General features: G+C 50.6%; 2 protein-coding genes and 1 non-coding gene across 3 annotated transcripts; 2 read left to right on the forward strand and 1 right to left on the reverse strand.

Moving 5' to 3' along the window:
- Positions 1-46: 46 nt before the first annotated feature.
- On the reverse strand, positions 47-7,296 carry TGME49_276960 (tetratricopeptide repeat-containing protein; the record flags this gene model as incomplete). Its single annotated transcript, XM_002370402.1, has 3 exons — positions 47-4,469; positions 5,517-6,175; positions 7,039-7,296. 3 exons carry the CDS (start codon positions 7,294-7,296, stop codon positions 47-49), a joined length of 5,340 nt encoding a protein of 1,779 aa, XP_002370443.1.
- A 1,835-nt stretch (positions 7,297-9,131) lies between these two features.
- Positions 9,132-9,203, forward strand: TGME49_276950. The gene has a single exon. It is a non-coding gene; the product is annotated as a tRNA-Thr (tRNA).
- Positions 9,204-15,163: 5,960 nt separating this feature from the next.
- On the forward strand, positions 15,164-16,925 carry TGME49_276940 (ribosome associated membrane protein RAMP4, putative). Its single transcript, XM_002370401.1, has 2 exons — positions 15,164-15,492; positions 16,095-16,925. Exons 1-2 carry the CDS (start codon positions 15,487-15,489, stop codon positions 16,293-16,295), a joined length of 207 nt encoding a protein of 68 aa, XP_002370442.1. The 5' UTR covers positions 15,164-15,486; the 3' UTR covers positions 16,296-16,925.
- Positions 16,926-18,550: the final 1,625 nt, after the last annotated feature.

Below are 18,550 nucleotides of genomic sequence, written 5' to 3' on the forward strand. Positions count from 1 at the left end.
CTGCATGAAATTGTCACCAGAACGTTGTATGCTCATTGGTGCCGCTTTAATGGTTCTTTAGTAGCAGGGGTCCTGCAATTTGCATTAGGCTTTCCATTCCCTTTAGAGCAATGATAGCTGGTTTGTATTTCGTAATCTGCGCCAGGGCAGCTAGAGTCACAGCTGCATTACGTTGTGGTCCGCTCACGTCTTTCCTCAGTGCTTCTATGCAACAGAAAATCCCTGCACTTAAGTCCATGTCTTCTAGAACCCTGTCAGACCCTTCTTTGTCGTCGTCCTCCCTTTCTGTTCTTTCTTTTGCATCGTATGTGTTCCCTCCCGTTGTGGTTGTCTTCTCAGCTGTCTCGACTCTTCCGGTGATGTTTACCGTCTCTCTTCTTCTAGGTTTGTCTCCCTCTCGTTGAACATTTCGAGAAATTGCTGCGAGTTGCGCTTTAGCGGCAAGGCCCAGAAAAAGAAGAAGATTCCCTCGAACCAAAGCTGTTGGTGTTTTCATCTCCTCAGCATCCTTTGCATATCCTTTAGGTGTTGCGGCCTTCAGTATCTCACAAACCCACTGCACCAGGTTTGTCAGTCCGAAAGTGTTGTGTGCCATGTGTGCTTTTCTTGCCTCCTCTCTCCTATATGCCTGCAACATGTCTGTTGTCTTCCCATCTGTGATTCTCTCTGTTTCTTTGTCTCCTTGCTGCTCTCCCATCGCAGCTCTCTGTCCACTACGATCTTTTTCTTCACCGCAGAGACGCTGCGCCTTCTCTTCTCCACCTCTACCCTCTTCTTTCTCTTCCTCGCTCTTCTCCTCTGTACAGTCTGTTCCACTTCTCTCTCCTCTTTCTTCCCTGTTTTCGAACCCACTTTCTGCCCTCCGGCAAGCAGCCTCAGCGCGTGCCACCATAGCGAGGAAAGGCGTCCTTTGTGTCAGCACGCACAAGAGCTGAACTGCAGTACTTGTCTTCTGGTCAATGGTGCATGCGTCCTGTTTAGCCTCGAATTCCCTCTTTCTTTTCACCGCGTTCTTCTGCCAACGCCCAAGCAGGTCGCCGAGAGAAGGAAGCAAGCTGCGTGTCACTTCCTCAACAGATAAACAAGGAGAAACACGAGATGGAGAAAGGGAAGAACGCAAAGAGCTGTCAGGAGCGTTGCTCGAACAAGAGCGGGGAGAAAGAGGGGGAGAACAAATCCCGTGTACGCGGTTTGGCGTGTGTATTTGATTTGCCTCGGTTGTGGCAAGGGCGACAACCATGCGACACATGAGGGTGAGGCTTCGGATGGTCACGAGTTCAGCTTCCTGATCCCCTCTCCGTCTTCGTTGTGCTTCCTTCCGTTCCCCAGGGAGACAGGCAAGAAGGAAACTGACAAGACGCTCGTCGCGGAGGAACTCACTCTGACGCCTTGCGATTTCTGTTTCATGTCGCGCCTCCACACCGGCACTGGACGACGTCAAGTTCACCAGTAGCCCAAGAAACTCTGCAGTAGGGAGTTTCCCCACAGAGAACAGAAGCGACGAGCAAGAGAGCGAAGCAACAGAAGAAAGAGAATCTGGGCACGAGCTGGGGGAAAGCGAGTTTGCATGCAGCAACGGGACAAGTTGCAGAAGGGTCTCGTGAAGATTTCTGAGAATCAGGATCCGCAGAGTGGAGCACCGGGAGAGATTTGTCAAAATGGAGATACACTGTTGCACATCGACCGCAGCTGAATCTTCTCGCTCTGTCTCAGCTGCTTGAGAGATAATACCTCGAAGGTGTCCCAGCGGTGTTTCTCCATTTGCTTCGTGTAGGAGTTCGAGGAAGAACTCCAAGACCGCCTCACTTTCCTCTCTCTCCTGTTCTGTCACTTTCGCCTTTCCGGCTCCCTGTTTTGTGGTAGAGAGAATCCGCTCTACTTTGCGGCGCGCGTGAGTGAGGCAGGTCTCTCCGTTATTGGCGCGTCCTTCAAACGCTGTCAGATCTTTCAGAAGCAAAGCGAATTCCTGAGAAAGCCGTTTTCCTCTTTCTCGTCCCGTCTCTTCTGTTTCGCCGCTGCTGCATGCGCCTGATAGACGCTCGTTCAGTTTTGCCAAAACGGCACAGCGTCGCTTCAAGGCGGCAACTCGGGATACAACAATCTGCCACATCATCTGGAAAGTCTCCCACGTCTCGTCCTGATACGTGTCTTTTCTCTCTTTCTCTTGTTGCTTCTTCTCCCCTGCTTTCTTGACGCTCGTGCTCCTGGCTGTCTTCGACGCGTTCTCGCCGCAGGAAACGCTGGATGCCCGCCCAGAGAGGGCATCTCGGACAGAGCGCTCGAGCAGCAAATTGCAGAAAAGACTCCCAGCCTCTTTGCGAGCCTGGCGCGCATGCTGCAGGGCAGGCCTCGATACTTTGTGACTGTCATTTTCTGAGGGGAGCAATGGAGGCGAGAAAGAAGACCCCCAGGGACTCGTCTTTTCACAGCTTTCCTCATGCATCAGAGACAGCAGAGTGAGCAAAAACGAGTCGAGTTCTCGGCGCCTCTGTAAGTGCTCAACAAGTTTCCTTCGAGACGACGACTGAAGGGAGAATAAGTGAAGGAGTCCGAGCAGAAGGGATTTCATCTCTCTCAGCTTCGTCTCCTTTTCCGAACGTGTCTCTTCTGTGTCTCTGCCCGTTGTGGGTGTTCCTGGCGCCTTCGAGTTCGCATCCCGTGCGGATTTGGGCAATTCGTCGCTGGCTGCAAAAGCTCTGATGGACGGCGAAAACGCCTCTCCTGCCATGATGTCAGGGAAGAGGGAGAGCAATGCAGCAGCGGAGGCATCGCAGGTCTCCGACAGAGACAGAACGGCAGCTTCTTCCCTCAAAGCAGACAAATCAGAGGTCCCTGCAAACGCCTCACAATGGTCCTCAGAAGCCGTCTGTGAACCACATGCGTCTTCCGATGCGGCAAAGCTGCAGACGCAGTACAGACAGCGGAACGCGTTAGAACACCTGGTAAGTGTGTCGATCGTTTGCGAAATGAATTCGTTCTCCGGCCTGGTACGAGAGATCTTGTCGCCGCCGCAATTCCTCAGGCCTTCTTCTTGTTCTCTCTTCAGTCGTCGCATCTGCTTCGCCGCCACGCAGATATCCTCGATTGCCAAATCCTTAGGCGTCTTCTGCTTCAGCAGTCCGTCCTGCGTCTCTTTCTGCCCTTTCTTTGCGTTTTTCACTTCCACATGTGCCTGCCTCTCTCCCTCGCTGTTCCTACTCACGGGTCGCTCTCCTGCACCTGTGTCTACTCCTTCCTTTCCGACGGTGTTATCTCCTTTCCGCCCTGCTCTGTTGTCTCCTCCCTCCTCTCTGTTGTCTCCTTGTCCTTCCTCGTTGATTTTAGAAGTGGAGCTCTGCACGTGTTCCACGGGTTCTTTGCATGCAGGAGGAGAAAGAGAGAGCGGATAGCACCAGAACCACATTCGAGCAGCAGGGCATTTTTGCAGAACGCTCAAGGCCTCCTGGACGAGAGGGTCGGAGATAGATGAAAAAGTGTGGTTTGTCCTCAGCACCTGGCCCACGCTCTCGTTCAGGCGACACAGAGACGACCGAGTTTCTTCGACAGAAGCTGACGGGGCGTCCTTCGGAAGTGAGGACGAGCTTGAACCTGGGGAAAGACGGAGAGCAAAAGACGAAGAAGACGACGAAGACGACGGGATATGACGAGCGTCAGTGAGGGAGAAGAAACCTCTGTTTTCTTTTCCGCGTTTCAGAGGAGACCCAGAGCATGCAGTTTCGTTCTGTGGGACGGGACGGAGAGAGGAGGTGACAAGGACCTTTGCAGAAGGCGCAGGGGTCGAGACGCAATCTGGGTTCGCAGTCACAGGTGGCTCAACGACCTCGTATCCAGTAGTGTTCAAATTGTCGTCCACGGGCACTTGAAGTGTTGCGTCGTCTACCGTGTTTGCTGTATGTCCTGAGCCACTGTTCTTGCTTTCCGCGGCAATGCATTGCTCTTGAAAGTCTCCTTCTGCGTCGCGCGTTCCGTCTCGCTCCGCGTACGCACATGGTGGTCCATCCGCTTGTTCGTTTTTGAGTTTCTCCTCGTCGTCGTCACCTGTTCTGTGCAAGAAGGTCTGCTGAGGTCCCTCGCTGGCAGCTGGCATGCTGCCCACTTTTGAAGATGGCTCTTGTTTGTCATAGTGATCTGTGTAGCCTGGCGGCGACGAGGAGCGAGAAGAACCAGAAGTAGAAGAAGAGCGAGTAGGTGTGCAAGAAGGGGAAGCAGGATGCTCTGACGGGTCGACAGTTGGATGTACTGCCTCGGCACGTTTATGATCTTTTTCGTCGAGAATGGTATAGAGGTCGTTGCACTGCCTGACGTGCAGCTCTGTCTCCCTAAGAAGGTTTCGAGCTTCCCGGTCACCGGGGCACAGCGACACTGCCCGCCTCATGTCTGAGAGTGCCTCCTCCCAACGATACATGGCGCGGCATGCCAGGGCGCGTCTGCAGAGAGCCTTGAAGCAAATGGGTGCTGACTTTTCATATCTGGCAAAGGGGAAGACGCACGAGAAGAAGAAACAGAACAGAACGCAACAGAGCCAAAGTATCCTGGAACGGTGTTCCGTTCTGTACAGATGACGGCAAAAGGTATAGCTTAGAGACTTAGACGAGCACCCATCCAAGCCCCCCCACCTCACCGCCTTCACGGGCTACAAGGCTGGCATGACCCACGACGTCCGCGAGCTCGACAAACCCGGCTCGAGTGAGTTTGCCGGAAACCTTTCCGGTTTCCACGACTGTGACTGATATTCACATCTAAAAGGTCTTTGCTCACCTCATGTAAGTTCTGTTGTGTTAGCATGACTTCGAGAACACTCCGTGTATCTATGAGTCTCTCCCGAGCACATCGTGTTTTTACCGGTGACTAGCCGTTCTGCCGTCAGCGTGAGAAGAGAGGGTAACAGGATACAGCGTAGAAACTAACGCAGAGAGGAAGGAGAAAGAGGAGAACAAGAGAAAATGCAGCCCTGTGAGGAGACGAACAAGCAGATGGAAATCAGGAAGTGGATAAGAAGTACGTGTGGAGACAGAGAGAAAAGAAAGTCATTGAATCTTGTGGTGAAGGCAAGAGAAGAAGAGAGAACGAAAGACACGGAGAACGGCGAGTCTACAGAAGAAAGGCGCAGTCACTTTTAGAGGCAACACAGATACTGAGATAGGAACACCGGACGGAGGTCGCCTCGTGCCTTGGGCGAGAAAGAAGAAGTACCATAAAACTGTACGAGATGTGAAACCCGACGGAGAAGCAGTGTCCCTTCCTGTGCGCATTTCGGCTTCTCTTTGGTACAGCCGACAGCGGCAGAAACGCGTTTTTTAAAGTCAAGTGTGAAGCAGCTCCTCCAGAAGCCTATATTCGGAATTTCACCTAGTTACTTTTCTTTACCTTCTATGTTAAAGGCATGTTCGGAGATCAGCCACTGGTTCACCGTCAGCTACCAGCAGGACTCCAGATATTGTGCCTGGCATACTTCCGTCATTTAGGGCAGCGAAGGGACTGCCACGTTGCTGTTTTTTCTCTCGTTTCTCGCGTACCCGTCTTCGAAAATTTTGCAATATTCGAGAAGTGTGGTGACCGCTTGGCAAACTTCTTCATATTTTCTGAGTTTTAGAAGAACCAGGGCCTTGTTCGTCCACAATTCCTTCAAATCACGTCTGTGCTCCAGGCCTTCTTCGTAGGCGTCAAGAGCACCGAGGAGGTCGCCTTTCTTTAGCAGAAGATTTCCTCGTTCTTTGCACCGGAGAGCTGCGCTCCTGCGGTCTTGCCGTTGCTTCTGGTTCGCGTGTAGGTCTTTTTCCAGCGCTTGGAAAGCGGGGTCGTCCGAAGGGGTGATTGCAGATGCATTTCCCTTCTCGTCTTCATCTGTCGAAGGCTCCCACATTTCCCATGTTTGGTAGTGGATCACTTTCGTCTTCCGCACAAACTTCCTCGTGTTGAGCCACTGTTTCCATCGAGCTTTCCTCGTCAGATGTTTCGCTTTCTCCTCCTTGAAAAGTTCCACTTTCTCCTCCAGCTGCGCCAGGCGAGCTTCCCTGCTCAACACGGGCCGACCGCACCGAGTGCACTGAGTCATCGAAGGCAGCGTAAACTCCACGAGACACGCTCGACAAAAGAAAGTGTACGGCCGCTTCTTGTTTTCCCCCTTTCCTTCTCGCCCCATCAAAAGCGCCTCTCGTGCCCGAGCAGCTTCTTCCTGAAAACAGCAATAAGATTCGGTGCGAAATCGCGATTTTCCAACTGACAACGTGCGTCCTCATGACTTCGTGAGGTATTGCCGAGTGGAAGCCGTCCATTTAGGGAGGAAGTGCCGCTGGACACCTTTACGAATCGAGTAAGCAGTTGTTTCGCATAGACAAAACTGCAAGCGGAAGCGCGCCACTATTTTACGGAGACTCTTAGCTCTATGTTTCAGAGTCCTGCTTCTGAACGAGCCACTTGCAGAAGAGTCCCCTCTTCCGCGACACGGAAAGGCGCGATTTATTTGGAGTTTTCCGCTGCTAGTGGACAGACATGGAGCGCAACTCATCCTCGTGAGTTCGGCAGATGTGAAAGAGGCTGATATCTTCAGTGATACAGTCGTTTCTCATTGGCTCAGAAAGTACACCGAATACCAACCACGTGTACGTGTGTTGTCGTGATACAGTGTCGGGTCGTCAGCTTCTCGTTGCGGCACAACGGTAGTTCCATCCAACAGAAGAGAAATGCATGCTGGAGGAAGTCCGGCCTGCCATAAGTTGGACCTCGGACTGTCCGCAGCATCGTGAGGGCGGTATCTGCTTTCAGTTCCAGCTTTTATAGGGTCAGAGAGGTTGGTTTTATATTTCTACCCAAATGTGCCCCATGACGAGCTAGAAAAAGAGCCCATCTGGTGGAACGGAGCGTTAGGAGCAACCCGGAGCAAACAGTGTGTGTGGGCGCCGCTATTCGGATCTCCTGGAGTTTGCCCAAGCGGCAAATCAGGCACGCAACAATTCTGCCTCCAATAGTCAAAATGGACATCAAGGAGTTTTTTCACTCACTGCTGGCGTTGGACCTCTGGCTTGGGTGCACGCTCACCTCCTTGTTGATTTGCTTCGCTCGCTCACGCCATTTCTCCCTTTCTTCTTGGCGCTCCAGTTCGGCGGCATCGATGGACCCGTCAATAAGGCCCTGAATTGTTTCATGGACTTCCTCGACTCTCTCAAGAAACGCCTCTGCCTCTTTTGCTTTGTATGTAAGTTCAAGAGCCTCTAGGCGCCGAATGGCTTCCTCGTCGGCTTTGCCTGGCAGCGCAGCATTCTCGAATGGCGCCAGCAAATCGTTGTGCAGGGCCATCTCCGCTCGTTGTGTTTTGACGTGGAGAATGCGGATTTATGGCTTCCCACTTAACACACTAAATGACTCAAATAGTCCAACAAATTGTTCTTTGTCAACGCAAAGTGTTTTCAAACGCTATTGCGGGTGGTACCGGAACGACGTCCTAATCGCCAGAGTGTCACGGTGCTAGATGCGGTGCTTGACGATTACGCACGTGCACCAAAGCAAGAAACTTGTGACCTTTGAAACGGGCTGGAAACCCCAGAACTGCTTGGACACGCCTCCCTATCGATGCCGTGGATGCTCAGTGAATGTCCAAGCACACAAACTACTCACGCTGAATATCAATCACGAATGCGATTTTTAGGTTTCCATGAAATGTATTTGGGAGGAGAACCCGAATCATGATACTGGTGACACCGTAAATTCTGAGATCAGCTCAACCACACAAATTCTTTCTTGCGCATTTCGAACACCGGACCGTCTAGGTACTCACAGTTTTACCCCTGTGTGCAGGAGCCAGTTTGCGGTCTTTTGGTAACGCTGTATCACAAAGATGAACGCGAATAAACTCGAACCCTACGGTTTAAGCACGGCTCCCAAAGAGTGTATTCTTTCCGAAACACATGCATGAATGAATGTTTGATGCTATCGCGTAAGGTAATGGACAGAAACACGATTCCTCGTATTGAATGGGACTAGCGGTTGCTGCGTTATCCAACCACTACTTCAGTTTGTATGGCGCTGTGCATGTCTGGCGCCCATACATGAAGAGAAAACTAATGGCAAAGGTTGCATGAGCTGCCTAAGTGTCTCAAGCAGTTCAAAGAGGAAAAGAGATTTATCTTCCCTTATCGAACTACGCAACTGGACCAGGGCACAAAAAAAGTCGCCCCGGCCCCCTCGCTATCTGGGGAACCCGCAGATGTCGACACTAGGTCTCAGGGTATGCCTGCGTTTGATCCACTCATTCTTCAGTTGTAGGTTGACATTTTTTCTGATACACACAGCACGTAAAGCCGTAGCATTCTTGGTTGGTGCATAGGTTCTGTATTTGCGTGGTGCAGGTGCAGACCGACGTTCACTAGCCGGGTTGTGTGTGGTTTCTACTTGCCGGCATGCAGTTCAGGAAGATCCTGTGAAAAGTAGTGTCCGATCAGGTAATAACATGGTCGCTGTACAGGCGTCCGCAAAGCTGAATAGTCAAATCTTTGAATTCCTGGAGTCGTCCCAAAAATGGGAAAGCGTCAGATGGGAATCTTCGATGAAGCGATGTGACGCTGACTCAAAACAGGGCCACGGTTGCCGTACCACGCACACAGCGTTCAGACACATCAGTGTGCGGCGAAGTTTTGCGCCTATCACAAAACTTGTTTCGGCAGACATCATTCGTAGCGTGGTGCAGACAGTTAAGCAGTTATGTTGCCTAGGCGATAGCCCACTTTCTTCTTATCAAAAGAACTTTTAGTGCACTTGTATTCAAGAATCACAGAGCGCACGTTGCTAAGCGTGCGACACTGTCTTGTCAAAACCCGAGGGTGAAACATAAGGCCTCTGGCTTGTAGAATCCAAACAATTCTCTGTGTTCTCTTCCTAACGTCGCTCTCATGCTGGTATGATGCAGGGCAGTCAGGAATGAGCGAAAGTGACGATAATCGATGGACAAGGACGATCGGCATAAACCGAATATCATGGACGGCGGAGTGATTGGATGTCGGCGGCTGTTGAGTATGAAGTTTGTCCGAACGAAGACAGACAACTTCGTTTTAAGCGCTTCTCCGTTTTGCTGTCGTGCGGAACAGCAACGGCGTTCAATTCGTATCGGGGGTGGTGCGCATCACAGCCGTTCATGTGCCATCTTAGCTTAGTGGTAGAGCATCGGTCTTGTAAACCGAAGGTCGTGGGTTCGATTCCCATAGGTGGCTTCTTGTAGAACAGCGTTCTTCAGATGTCTTCTGCGACTGTCTGTCAATTTTCATACATTAGTTAGGCATCAACACGTACGGACCCACAGACTGTTACGTATATCTTTGAAACCGGGGTCAACAGCAAAACGTGAAGGTGTGCCCTGTTGCAGAACAGCACTTCCTGATTGTCACCCGACGGGACATTGTCACAGAATTGTGCTTCTCATTGGCTGAGACGCCCTGGATGCATCGTTGCTTTTACGCGACTCTCACATCATTCCACTGCCCCTTCCTGTTAGCACGCAAGTGCTGGTTTGCACTTCGCACAAGCAATTCTTCCCCGTTTCCTGTTCTAGACTTGTCAATGAGCCGTCGAAAATCAGCTGATTTGAGCCACGTGATAACAAAGGAGGTAAAGAACTCAGATGCTTTTCGTCAGATTAAGTTTGACCAGTAACGCCTGGTAGATCACAGTATCGAATGAAAGCTGAGATGTTATTCAGTCTATGAAAGCTGCAAGAGCGATTCGATTCTTCACCGTCGCAGATGTGCCTTCATCGTGTCGATATCTTTTGTTGTTCTTCTGCTGGGCAACCTAGTAGTTAGACATGTTTTGGTGTTTTTTCCCAGAGGGCCTCTTGCAGTCAAAATAGTCACAACAGTGACAAAGGCAATATGAGCATGCAACGATCCCGCACAACGTCATACACAGCTACAGACCTTGGAAACTGAAGAAACTGACAGAGAAGATTTTGCGCGGCAGGAAAAGGCACATCTAGCACCTTTGTGGCACAGTCATTTTTACAGAAGGCCATCAGTAATTGGCTAGGTAAGCACAGTCCGTCTTTGCCATCGAGACACCACGTTGAAACTATTGTGGCTATCCGGATGCCGGAGCACGACTACCCAGCGCTACAAACGCTGGTGCTGGCTGAACGACTGTAGCGTCTTGGCCGTGTAGCTATCCTGATTTTTTTCTCTTTTTCGTCTCCAGTGTTATTGCTATGTCGTATCGCAGTGATTCCAGCATGTTTTACCAGTTCGTGACTGACATATCCTGCTTTTGTCGGGAATCTTCAAAGAAAACACACCGGTCTTCGGACACTTGTTTCCCGATCGCTCCATAAAAGACAGTTCGTTTCTGCTAGCAACAGAGGTCCGCAAGGTTTGTTGTCAACGTAGGACATGACGATTTTCTGCGTATGTCAAAAATGCCTAAACCTCCTAGTGTATCAAACTCTGTCTTCCAAGAAGGTGGATCTGCGTTCGGCTCTTTGGGTCCCGAATGGTGGGGTTATATACTCGCTGTCTATCTCCCTCCTTCGTCACTCTTCACAATCAAGCAGGTCTCGAAGGCATGGAATTCCCTTACAATCAGTCCCCACTACACGTTTCACGCACCGCTCCGGATAACTCAGACGATTCTGAATCAGCTAGCTTGCAAGGCATCAGCGCTACCCTCGAGGCATAAGGCACGCATGGCTCGATACCTCTCGCTGCACTGCGGTGATAGCATAACAATTGGCGTGGCTCGTGACTCAGAAGCTATCCACGATGTCACGCAAAGAATATTGAAGGCAACGGGACCGGTAAGGCGCATGGCTATATCGATCGACACATCCTATATCCCTATTGCAAACTCGCTTCACAGGCTCTTTCTTCGGAGCGTTGATACTCTACTGGATTTGAAGCTGCGAGGAGTTCGCGTCTCCCAACAACTCAACAGTATCTGTACTGAAAAGCAGCGGAGCGCATCTTTGACATCGGATCAAATCGAACTTCGTCGACTGCAAATACTTGAAGTTGACGACGTTTCACTCCTGAAACATCTTCGCGCACCCAAGCTGCTTACTCTGTTCGTGGACTACGCCTCTGCCTCTGAGAGCAGTGACTTCGGGAGGCCAGAGTCCGAAGATGATGCTCAGCTTCTATCACCTGTGCTACTGAGAGTAGCCAGGGAAATACTACTTGCGTTTCTGTCACGTTCTGGAATGCATCTTGAAAGACTAATGCAAGCTGATATCTTGCCGATTCTGTTTCGCTCAACGCCTCAGATCAACTCTACAGTCACAGTGGCAGAAGGAAAGTATGGAACAACAATGACTGCATTCGTATGTCTGCCCAGTCTTACTTCGCTGGCAGTTTCTGATATCCATCTTCTTCTGTACATTCAAACCTCGAATCTGCAGTCACTTACCGCCTCGATTCCGAATATCTCGGCCCTGTACTTCTTCAGCCGTTACCATTCATCCCAGCTCCGGCACTTGCAAATCACTCAACCAAATAAGACTGCCTTAAACAGTTCTCCCCCCAGTGCAATTGTGGCTGACGGTGATTCTCGTGACCTGCATATTCCCCAGCTTAGTGTTGCATTGCCGCCTGGTGAAAGAGGGCTTTTGCGTCACAGTTCTTCCCCTGTGTCTACCAGTGCCTGCGATCCGAGGACATGCGAGCGTGTCCCAAATGAACAACGCACCCGCCTCCGATGTAGTCCCAAGGCTTCGGCAGCGGGGGCAGAAGTGGGCCGGCGCAGGACTCGAAATAGTCGAGCGTTCAGTCTGCCTTGCCAGACTGGTCAAGCGTCGCTTTTGCCGGAGTTCGGGTGCCACAAAAGCCGCATTTGGAATTCAGGGACCTCATCAGCCGCCGAGACAACGGAACGATGCTTGGATCAAACGGGCACGAGCGGTGGCATTCTGCCCGACGACTTTGGCAACCGCAGAGCGGCGACGCTGAATATATTTCTCCCCTTGTTGTTGGAGCTGACGGTACCTGGTAGCCTCCTGGTGTATCTCTTCTGTCCAAGCCTGCAGCGCATCCACGCTACTGGTCTTTCACACCGAAAGCAAGTTCTGTCATTTCTACAAGAAGGCGCTCCCCAAGTCGAAGAACTAACTATCGACAACCTGGCAGAAACGACCAACGGACAACGCAACTTGCAACCGTCGGGTACGAAATTAAATGCAGACAATTTTGGTGAGACAAAACATGAACAGATAAAACAGAGAGCCAGCAACAGCACCACTCCGTACATTCGAAAGCCAATCCCGCGGTGGCATTTGCCTGGTCTCAAAGCTTACAAGGGCCCTGCGGGGTTAGTGGACCTCGATTTGGAATGTCAAAGGCTGGAGGGGCTCGAGGTACGCCTTTTCCACATGCTTTATGGAAAGCGATGATCTGTGACTGACTGTCTTCTGTCAAAACAACATCAACGCTTCAGCAAACGGCACTATCAATACCACCTAGATATGGTGTCTGACGTATGTCTGGCACAGCCGGTAAAGTACTAGTGTGTGGCGATCACGCCATCGAAGAGACGATGTGGTTCCACCATCTCTGGCTTTTCGGACTTCTGTATGCACTTTGTTTTGCTTTCAGGCTACTGATGTAGATTCAACCGGGAGCCTCTCTCGATTTTTATTCAGTGGTAATTGCCCAGCTCTGCGTCGATTATCTGTCACTGAGCTGCCGTACGTGCACTTCAGCTTCTCTCCTTATCCTTTCGCTTCAGCATCTGATTCAGATCAGGAGGACTCTTCTACCGCAACATCGTGGCAGAGAGACATTATAGCAAAGGAATCCTACGAAGACATCTCTTATTCGCAGCACCTCTCTGGGGATCTCGATAGGCAGTTTCCTCAGCTCAATGCACTAACCCTGGAACGACTCAACGTGAAACGTGCTCTGGAATCTCTCAATGTGACCCAACAGGGTCTGGACTGCCAAACGGAAAAAAATCTGCTACATGTGCTTCTTCGGCAAGTCAGCATACTGTCAGCTGATGAAATCGAAGAAGGCCGAGGGTCACTCCTGCCCTTTCTGGATTCTCTGCCGAATCTCACGCGTGTTGCTCTACGGAGGCCGGTTGGAATGACAGAGAAGGCATTTCGTGGCTGCTTGCTGTCGGCGGGATTCGAGCAGGCCCCGAGCCCCTCCATGGAGAGCAGGAATAACACCAAAGAGACCCTGAGATCGACATTTGAACGTGCACTGAGGGTGAACCACAGCTGAAGAACGTGGCGACATTCCAGTCAGTTCCACGAATCCGTACTGGAGCTCTTGAGTTTTACGATGGCTGCAATGATTGAGCAGAAGCACCCGGTTGGATATGCTTGTCCGCCCTGCACACGTCAGGATGGATGCGGACTGAATTCGTCACCGCAGTTGCAGGACTAGCGCGCGGCCGTATAGGTTGACAAGTCTTGAAGGCTATCATTTAAAACTTTTCCGTCCAGCTGAACGGCATTGATGACAGTAATTTGCGGCACCTAGCTGTGAACCGTCTGCATGATGGTTCCCTGACAGAACACGTCAACACTTTTTCTGTGAACTCGGGACTTGCATGGAACCGGAAAAATACCAAATATCCAATCTCTCCACTGTATATAACCGCTTTCGTGTTTAGAAAACAACACCGGAAGGACACTAGAACACCCAGTCCCTCCGTCTGATGCTCCATTCGTAGACAGGTGTTGTTTATCTAAGGCCCATCCTTGTTTACTGGCGATGTGTGTTCGTAAGGCTCCGTTCAAAAACTTTTTTAGAGCTCATCGTGCGTCTCCGAGACCTGAACAGGCAAATCAGGTATCCATTCGAATAGTCGCGGTCTTTCTCGGAAGATATTGCTGAGTTCGCTGTCCGACTTGGTAGTTTTAACTCGATTTCGAGTCAGTAGACTTCGGAGGAAATGCATTAGTCTCGCATTGCCTACGATTGGTACGGCGCGTAAGTCTGGTTCCTTCCGTCTTAGTGCGAGATAGGCATTGAGTATGAATCTCTCCATGCTCTCCTCCAGTTTCTGCACAAGCAATTTCTCATCCACATGGTAGACATCCCATATAACGGGCGTCTGGCTCACTGTTTTAGCGGCCTCGTACGCCTCATCAAAGTCGAATTTCGCGGGGGTGAAAACAATTCCGTTGTTTATTATTTCAGCGATAGCTGCATTGAAATCGTCCTGCTGCCCGAGAGCGGACGCATGACACACCAGTCTTGTCGATGCAGCCACATCGGAATCCGCGAGCTCACGCAGATATGACAGCCTCGGACAGAGAAAGACTGCGACGACAAACACTACCATCTGCCTCATAATGCGGGAAAACGCACAGCAGCGTAGCGATCGGCCCCAAGGGCCTTCGGAACCTCGGGATTCACGCCGACCCGACATCGTAGAAAAGAGCTCTCATTGACTCGACCAATTAGCGATGACAAGCTTTGATACGGTCTTTCTTGAAAAGGTCACGTTAAACTTGCGGATCGCCTTTTCACGTGAAGAAAACGTGCGCGCCGTATCAATTCCCTCTCAGTGGCGACCAGGCGACAAGCAGCAGGCAAGACAATCGATCGTTGTGAATTCGCGTCAAAACGTAGGTGCAGTTGACAGAACCTCCAAGTTCGCTCAATTTTGTGTGCGGATCATACGAAAGTAGAAACAACTGTAAATCCAGCGTTAAAAGGCGTAGAAGGACAGGGCACGTGTCTTCTCAGCTTCGTTCTCTTACCCTCAAGAACGCTGCTCACATCCGTCTCGGCACGGACCCTCTACGACGAGGCTCTCGGGCGCTTACGGCCCTTCCGATGAAATTGTTCGTTGAACCTCAAATATCGGGGGTCCACAAAGCGTCGTTGTACCTACGACAACTGCTCCTGATCGTTTTGCGGCCTCAGCCTAGCCGCAGGGATGTGCAACTTACGAAGGAAAAGTGAAGCGGTAACGTTTTGTGTCAGCTTCAAAGTCAGGCTTGCGATGCTGTAAAATAACCCCCAACGTTGTCTTCAGTCGACAGTCGTGTTTTTCTCGCGCGCAATGCGAGGCCCGCGTCCCTGGCGGCTCGAGTGGCTGTGTGCTGCGTCATCATCGGGTTGTGACTCGTCGGTTTTCGAGCTTAAGCCGGTCCGAGCCCTGGAGGGCAGCTCCGGTTCCTGGCAGCCTCCACTTTTCGACGGCACGGTGGTGCAAACTACTCGGACGTGCTATCATGTCCAGCGTAGCGTCGTTGTCGTGGTAGTTCACCCACTTTTGCCTTGAAAAACTGTTTGAAAAGGTGTGATGGTTGCGCAGATACGGTGACCTGCGTTTGTGTCATCTCTTTTTTCGTGGACTAGCTAGTGCCTCGAGGAAGTGTCTTTATCTTCGCAACCCGCGACAACACACTCGGGAAACAACTGCCTTCCAGTGTACAGGTCGCCTACAACGGACTGTTCCCCGTCGCAGGACGAACACCGTGGCTTGACAGCGGCGTAGTGACTCTTCTTTTTTCCTCCAGCTTTAGCAAGGATTGTGTCTGCTTGGCTTCCAGCAATGGCGGTAAGTAGGAGAGGAACCTTATGTTCAGAAAATTCTTGTGTACGTCCAGAATCGTCCAGGTCTTTTCTTGCCCGTCGGTCGTTGATGAAAGACTTCAAGGCGGATGTGTGTGTTGGTGTACTTGTTCCCTTTTCTTGTGTGCCGGTATGATCCTTTTCTCAAACGCCTGAGACGTTCCTCTCGTTCTCCACTTGTCTGCGTTCAAAGAAAAGCGGGCGATGCAGCAGCTTCTGTACTCAGCATCTGTTGCTCCGCACGTCTCGTCTCCCACCTTTGGGAGGTACTAAGTTTGCGGAGCCAAACCATGCCGTGTCCATGAAGCTTATGTCCTCCCGTCCAGTTTTGGTAGATCTTTGCAAACAGTTACGTTTTCCACTTATCCTAACAGTATGCAGATCACTGGAACGGGTCACAAAGCGACCGAGTTGTGTGATGTATTGGCGGGGACCAGCTGCAGGCAACTGTGTTTTGCACGTTGTCAAAGATCAAGTAAATCAGTCTGTAAACATGGGATGATTACTACGCCGATAAAACAGACGGCCTTACCGTTTCAAAAAACACATTCAGGACTATGTTATTGTGCGCTGCTGGACTACTTGCAGGGCCAGAACAGGAAATACGCGTGCAAGATATCGCAATTCGAGAAGAACATTACCCACCGTGGCAATGTTCCGGAAAGCCGAATTCGTACCCAGAATTCGTATCCAGTAGGACCTCTGATCCTCGCCCTGTTTCTGTTCGTCGTTGTGGGATCTGCGATTCTCCAGATCATTTTTTCAGCTCAAAGAGGAACAATTTTGTAGTGGAGCGTTCAACTATTATGTTGGAGAATCACGTGCAGAAATAAGGATCAGTAGCAGCAGAAGTTGATCCTCGACTTCAGATTACAGGAGATAGCGGTTCTCCGCGCGCAACAGCCCTACAGAAAGGACGAGTGTTTGCTTCGTCTTCGTTGTCGTCGTTTGCCAAAGAAGGCGACAAGCACCAACGCCAGGAAAAGATCGGGTACACAGTTAATATGTGACAGGACGGTAATACAACAGGCTGGATGTTTACTTCTTGTGGAAGCTCTGGGGAACCAATACGGCTTCGTGGCAGTGGTCACAAAGGACTGACTGCCATCTACTATGGTGAAGTCGTCTTGTTAAGCCCAACGTAGCGTGGCGTCAAGTGTTTCGAACGAAACGTTAACGGTCTACACACAGATTGTTAGGTGTCGGTACGCAGAAACTCTTGACAGCAGCGGTATCACCTGCGCTGAAGGTGGTGGTGTTCCAGCAGCTCCCACAGCGTTCCCCTGTTCCTGTCAGTGTGTTTGGTTTCTTGAGCTGCTCTGTAGGTAATTCTGCCATGTTGTACCAACCTCTTTGTCCAAACGCTTTCGAAAGGCAACGTATCTCCTGATTCCTAGGTTGCTGAAGTGTGCAGCATCTGAAATGCAGGATCACAGAGGTCGCCACTTACATGGCGCACATATGAAGGGCACAACGAAACGCCCAAACCGGCAGTTCCTCCATCAAGCAGCAGTCGTGTTTAGACTAGCAGGTAATTACTTCAGTCAAAGGGGAAAAGAGCACTGAGTTTGTAGTCGGCGAGGTCGATTCTGTTACGACTGCTATCGCACGTCATCTCAGATGCATGGTACGACCAAGTAGACAAGTGCGGAAGCCTGTGAAGGCAGTTTATAAATGTTGCTCTTGCCAGATGAGTTATTTCATCCGTCTTCTGTAAAGTGTCAACTATCCAGGAGTGGCTTTCGGTGTCGTTTCATTCCAACGTCGGTCAGAGGGAAGTCGCTGGCATAAGGTATATGCCGAAGTGGGTCTTCATTAACGAGTAGGGACTTGCGGCGTAGAAAAGAGCTTCTTGTCTAGGGAATGCTGCACCGCTTAATTGGCAATGCATTGATATAATAATCGTACAAACGCTCAGCTAGTTATTTAGAGACACTCACGAGACCCCCCCCTCCCAAGAAACAGATTTGTCCCCATGGTAGTGCATCTCCTAGGAATGGAGCGGCTATAGTAAGTAGATATAAAACTTGTCAGCTATAAGCTTCCGTCACCTGTGAAGACCGTGATGGCACGAGTGAGAGACGATATAGCTTTACTACGATCTTCAGCTGATTCTTCGAGCTTCTCGCTCTTCTTAGTTATTCTAGTTTAACGTCACATCCCCGTATGGCGGGAGGTAGACGTCCACTGCCATGCGGGTCGGTGCGTATCTGCGTGTGTCGAATTTTCAGAGCAGCTTTGAAAAAGAAGCGGTATGACAGACAAATCGTGCTTAGGTGTCTTGTCTATGTCAGCCCCCCTGGGTTATTCCCCGTTAATGAGGAATCAATTTTGCCGGATGCATCTACCGAAGCTCGACGACTTCAGATATTTTGGCTGTTTACCCAGCTGTCTTTTAGCAATCAGCAGATACGATTCAATGACCTTGCACGACAGCACACCTCCGTGCTGGACTACCCGAGTTGCATTGATGTTGGCCACCAGCTTGTTTGTGTGAATATTTTCATCGAGCACCGCTGGTGATAGTTCTTGTGTGTAAGCAAGATGTAAAAAGTGCTCGTTCTCTGACTTGTGAGAAGGGATGAACTCTTTTGTGAAGGGGAACCAAGAAGGCAAGCCTGGCGAGAAGTGGGAACACGGCAAATTTGTTTGTCGTATAAGGGAGCAAGAAACCGCGTTGACAAGGCAAGACGAGAACAGCTACTGATCCCTCAGTGTGATACAAGTATCTCGGAAAAACACGTGTTTCCACCGGCACTTCACAATCGACTCGTGGGCGGATTCCGGCTGGGGCGACCTGCGAGTCTACGAATTGCCGGCGCACTCTTATAATAACTGGGGCAGGAGAAATATTTCAACATCATACTCTGCGAGATATGATCAGCCGTCGGTCCTGGGTAGGACGATTGCTCTAAACTGGGCTCCGGCTCTCTATCTACCGCTGTAGTGAAATAAATGAAATGCAGGAGTATGATATACGGAGCTGTTGAGCAGTGCTAGTTGTTAAAGTGACAGACCCAATGGTCACTGGAGAATCAGCAGAG

The sequence above is a fragment of the Toxoplasma gondii genome, chromosome XII, assembly GCF_000006565.2.
Source record: "Toxoplasma gondii ME49 chromosome XII, whole genome shotgun sequence".
Classification (NCBI taxonomy): domain Eukaryota; phylum Apicomplexa; class Conoidasida; order Eucoccidiorida; family Sarcocystidae; genus Toxoplasma; species Toxoplasma gondii.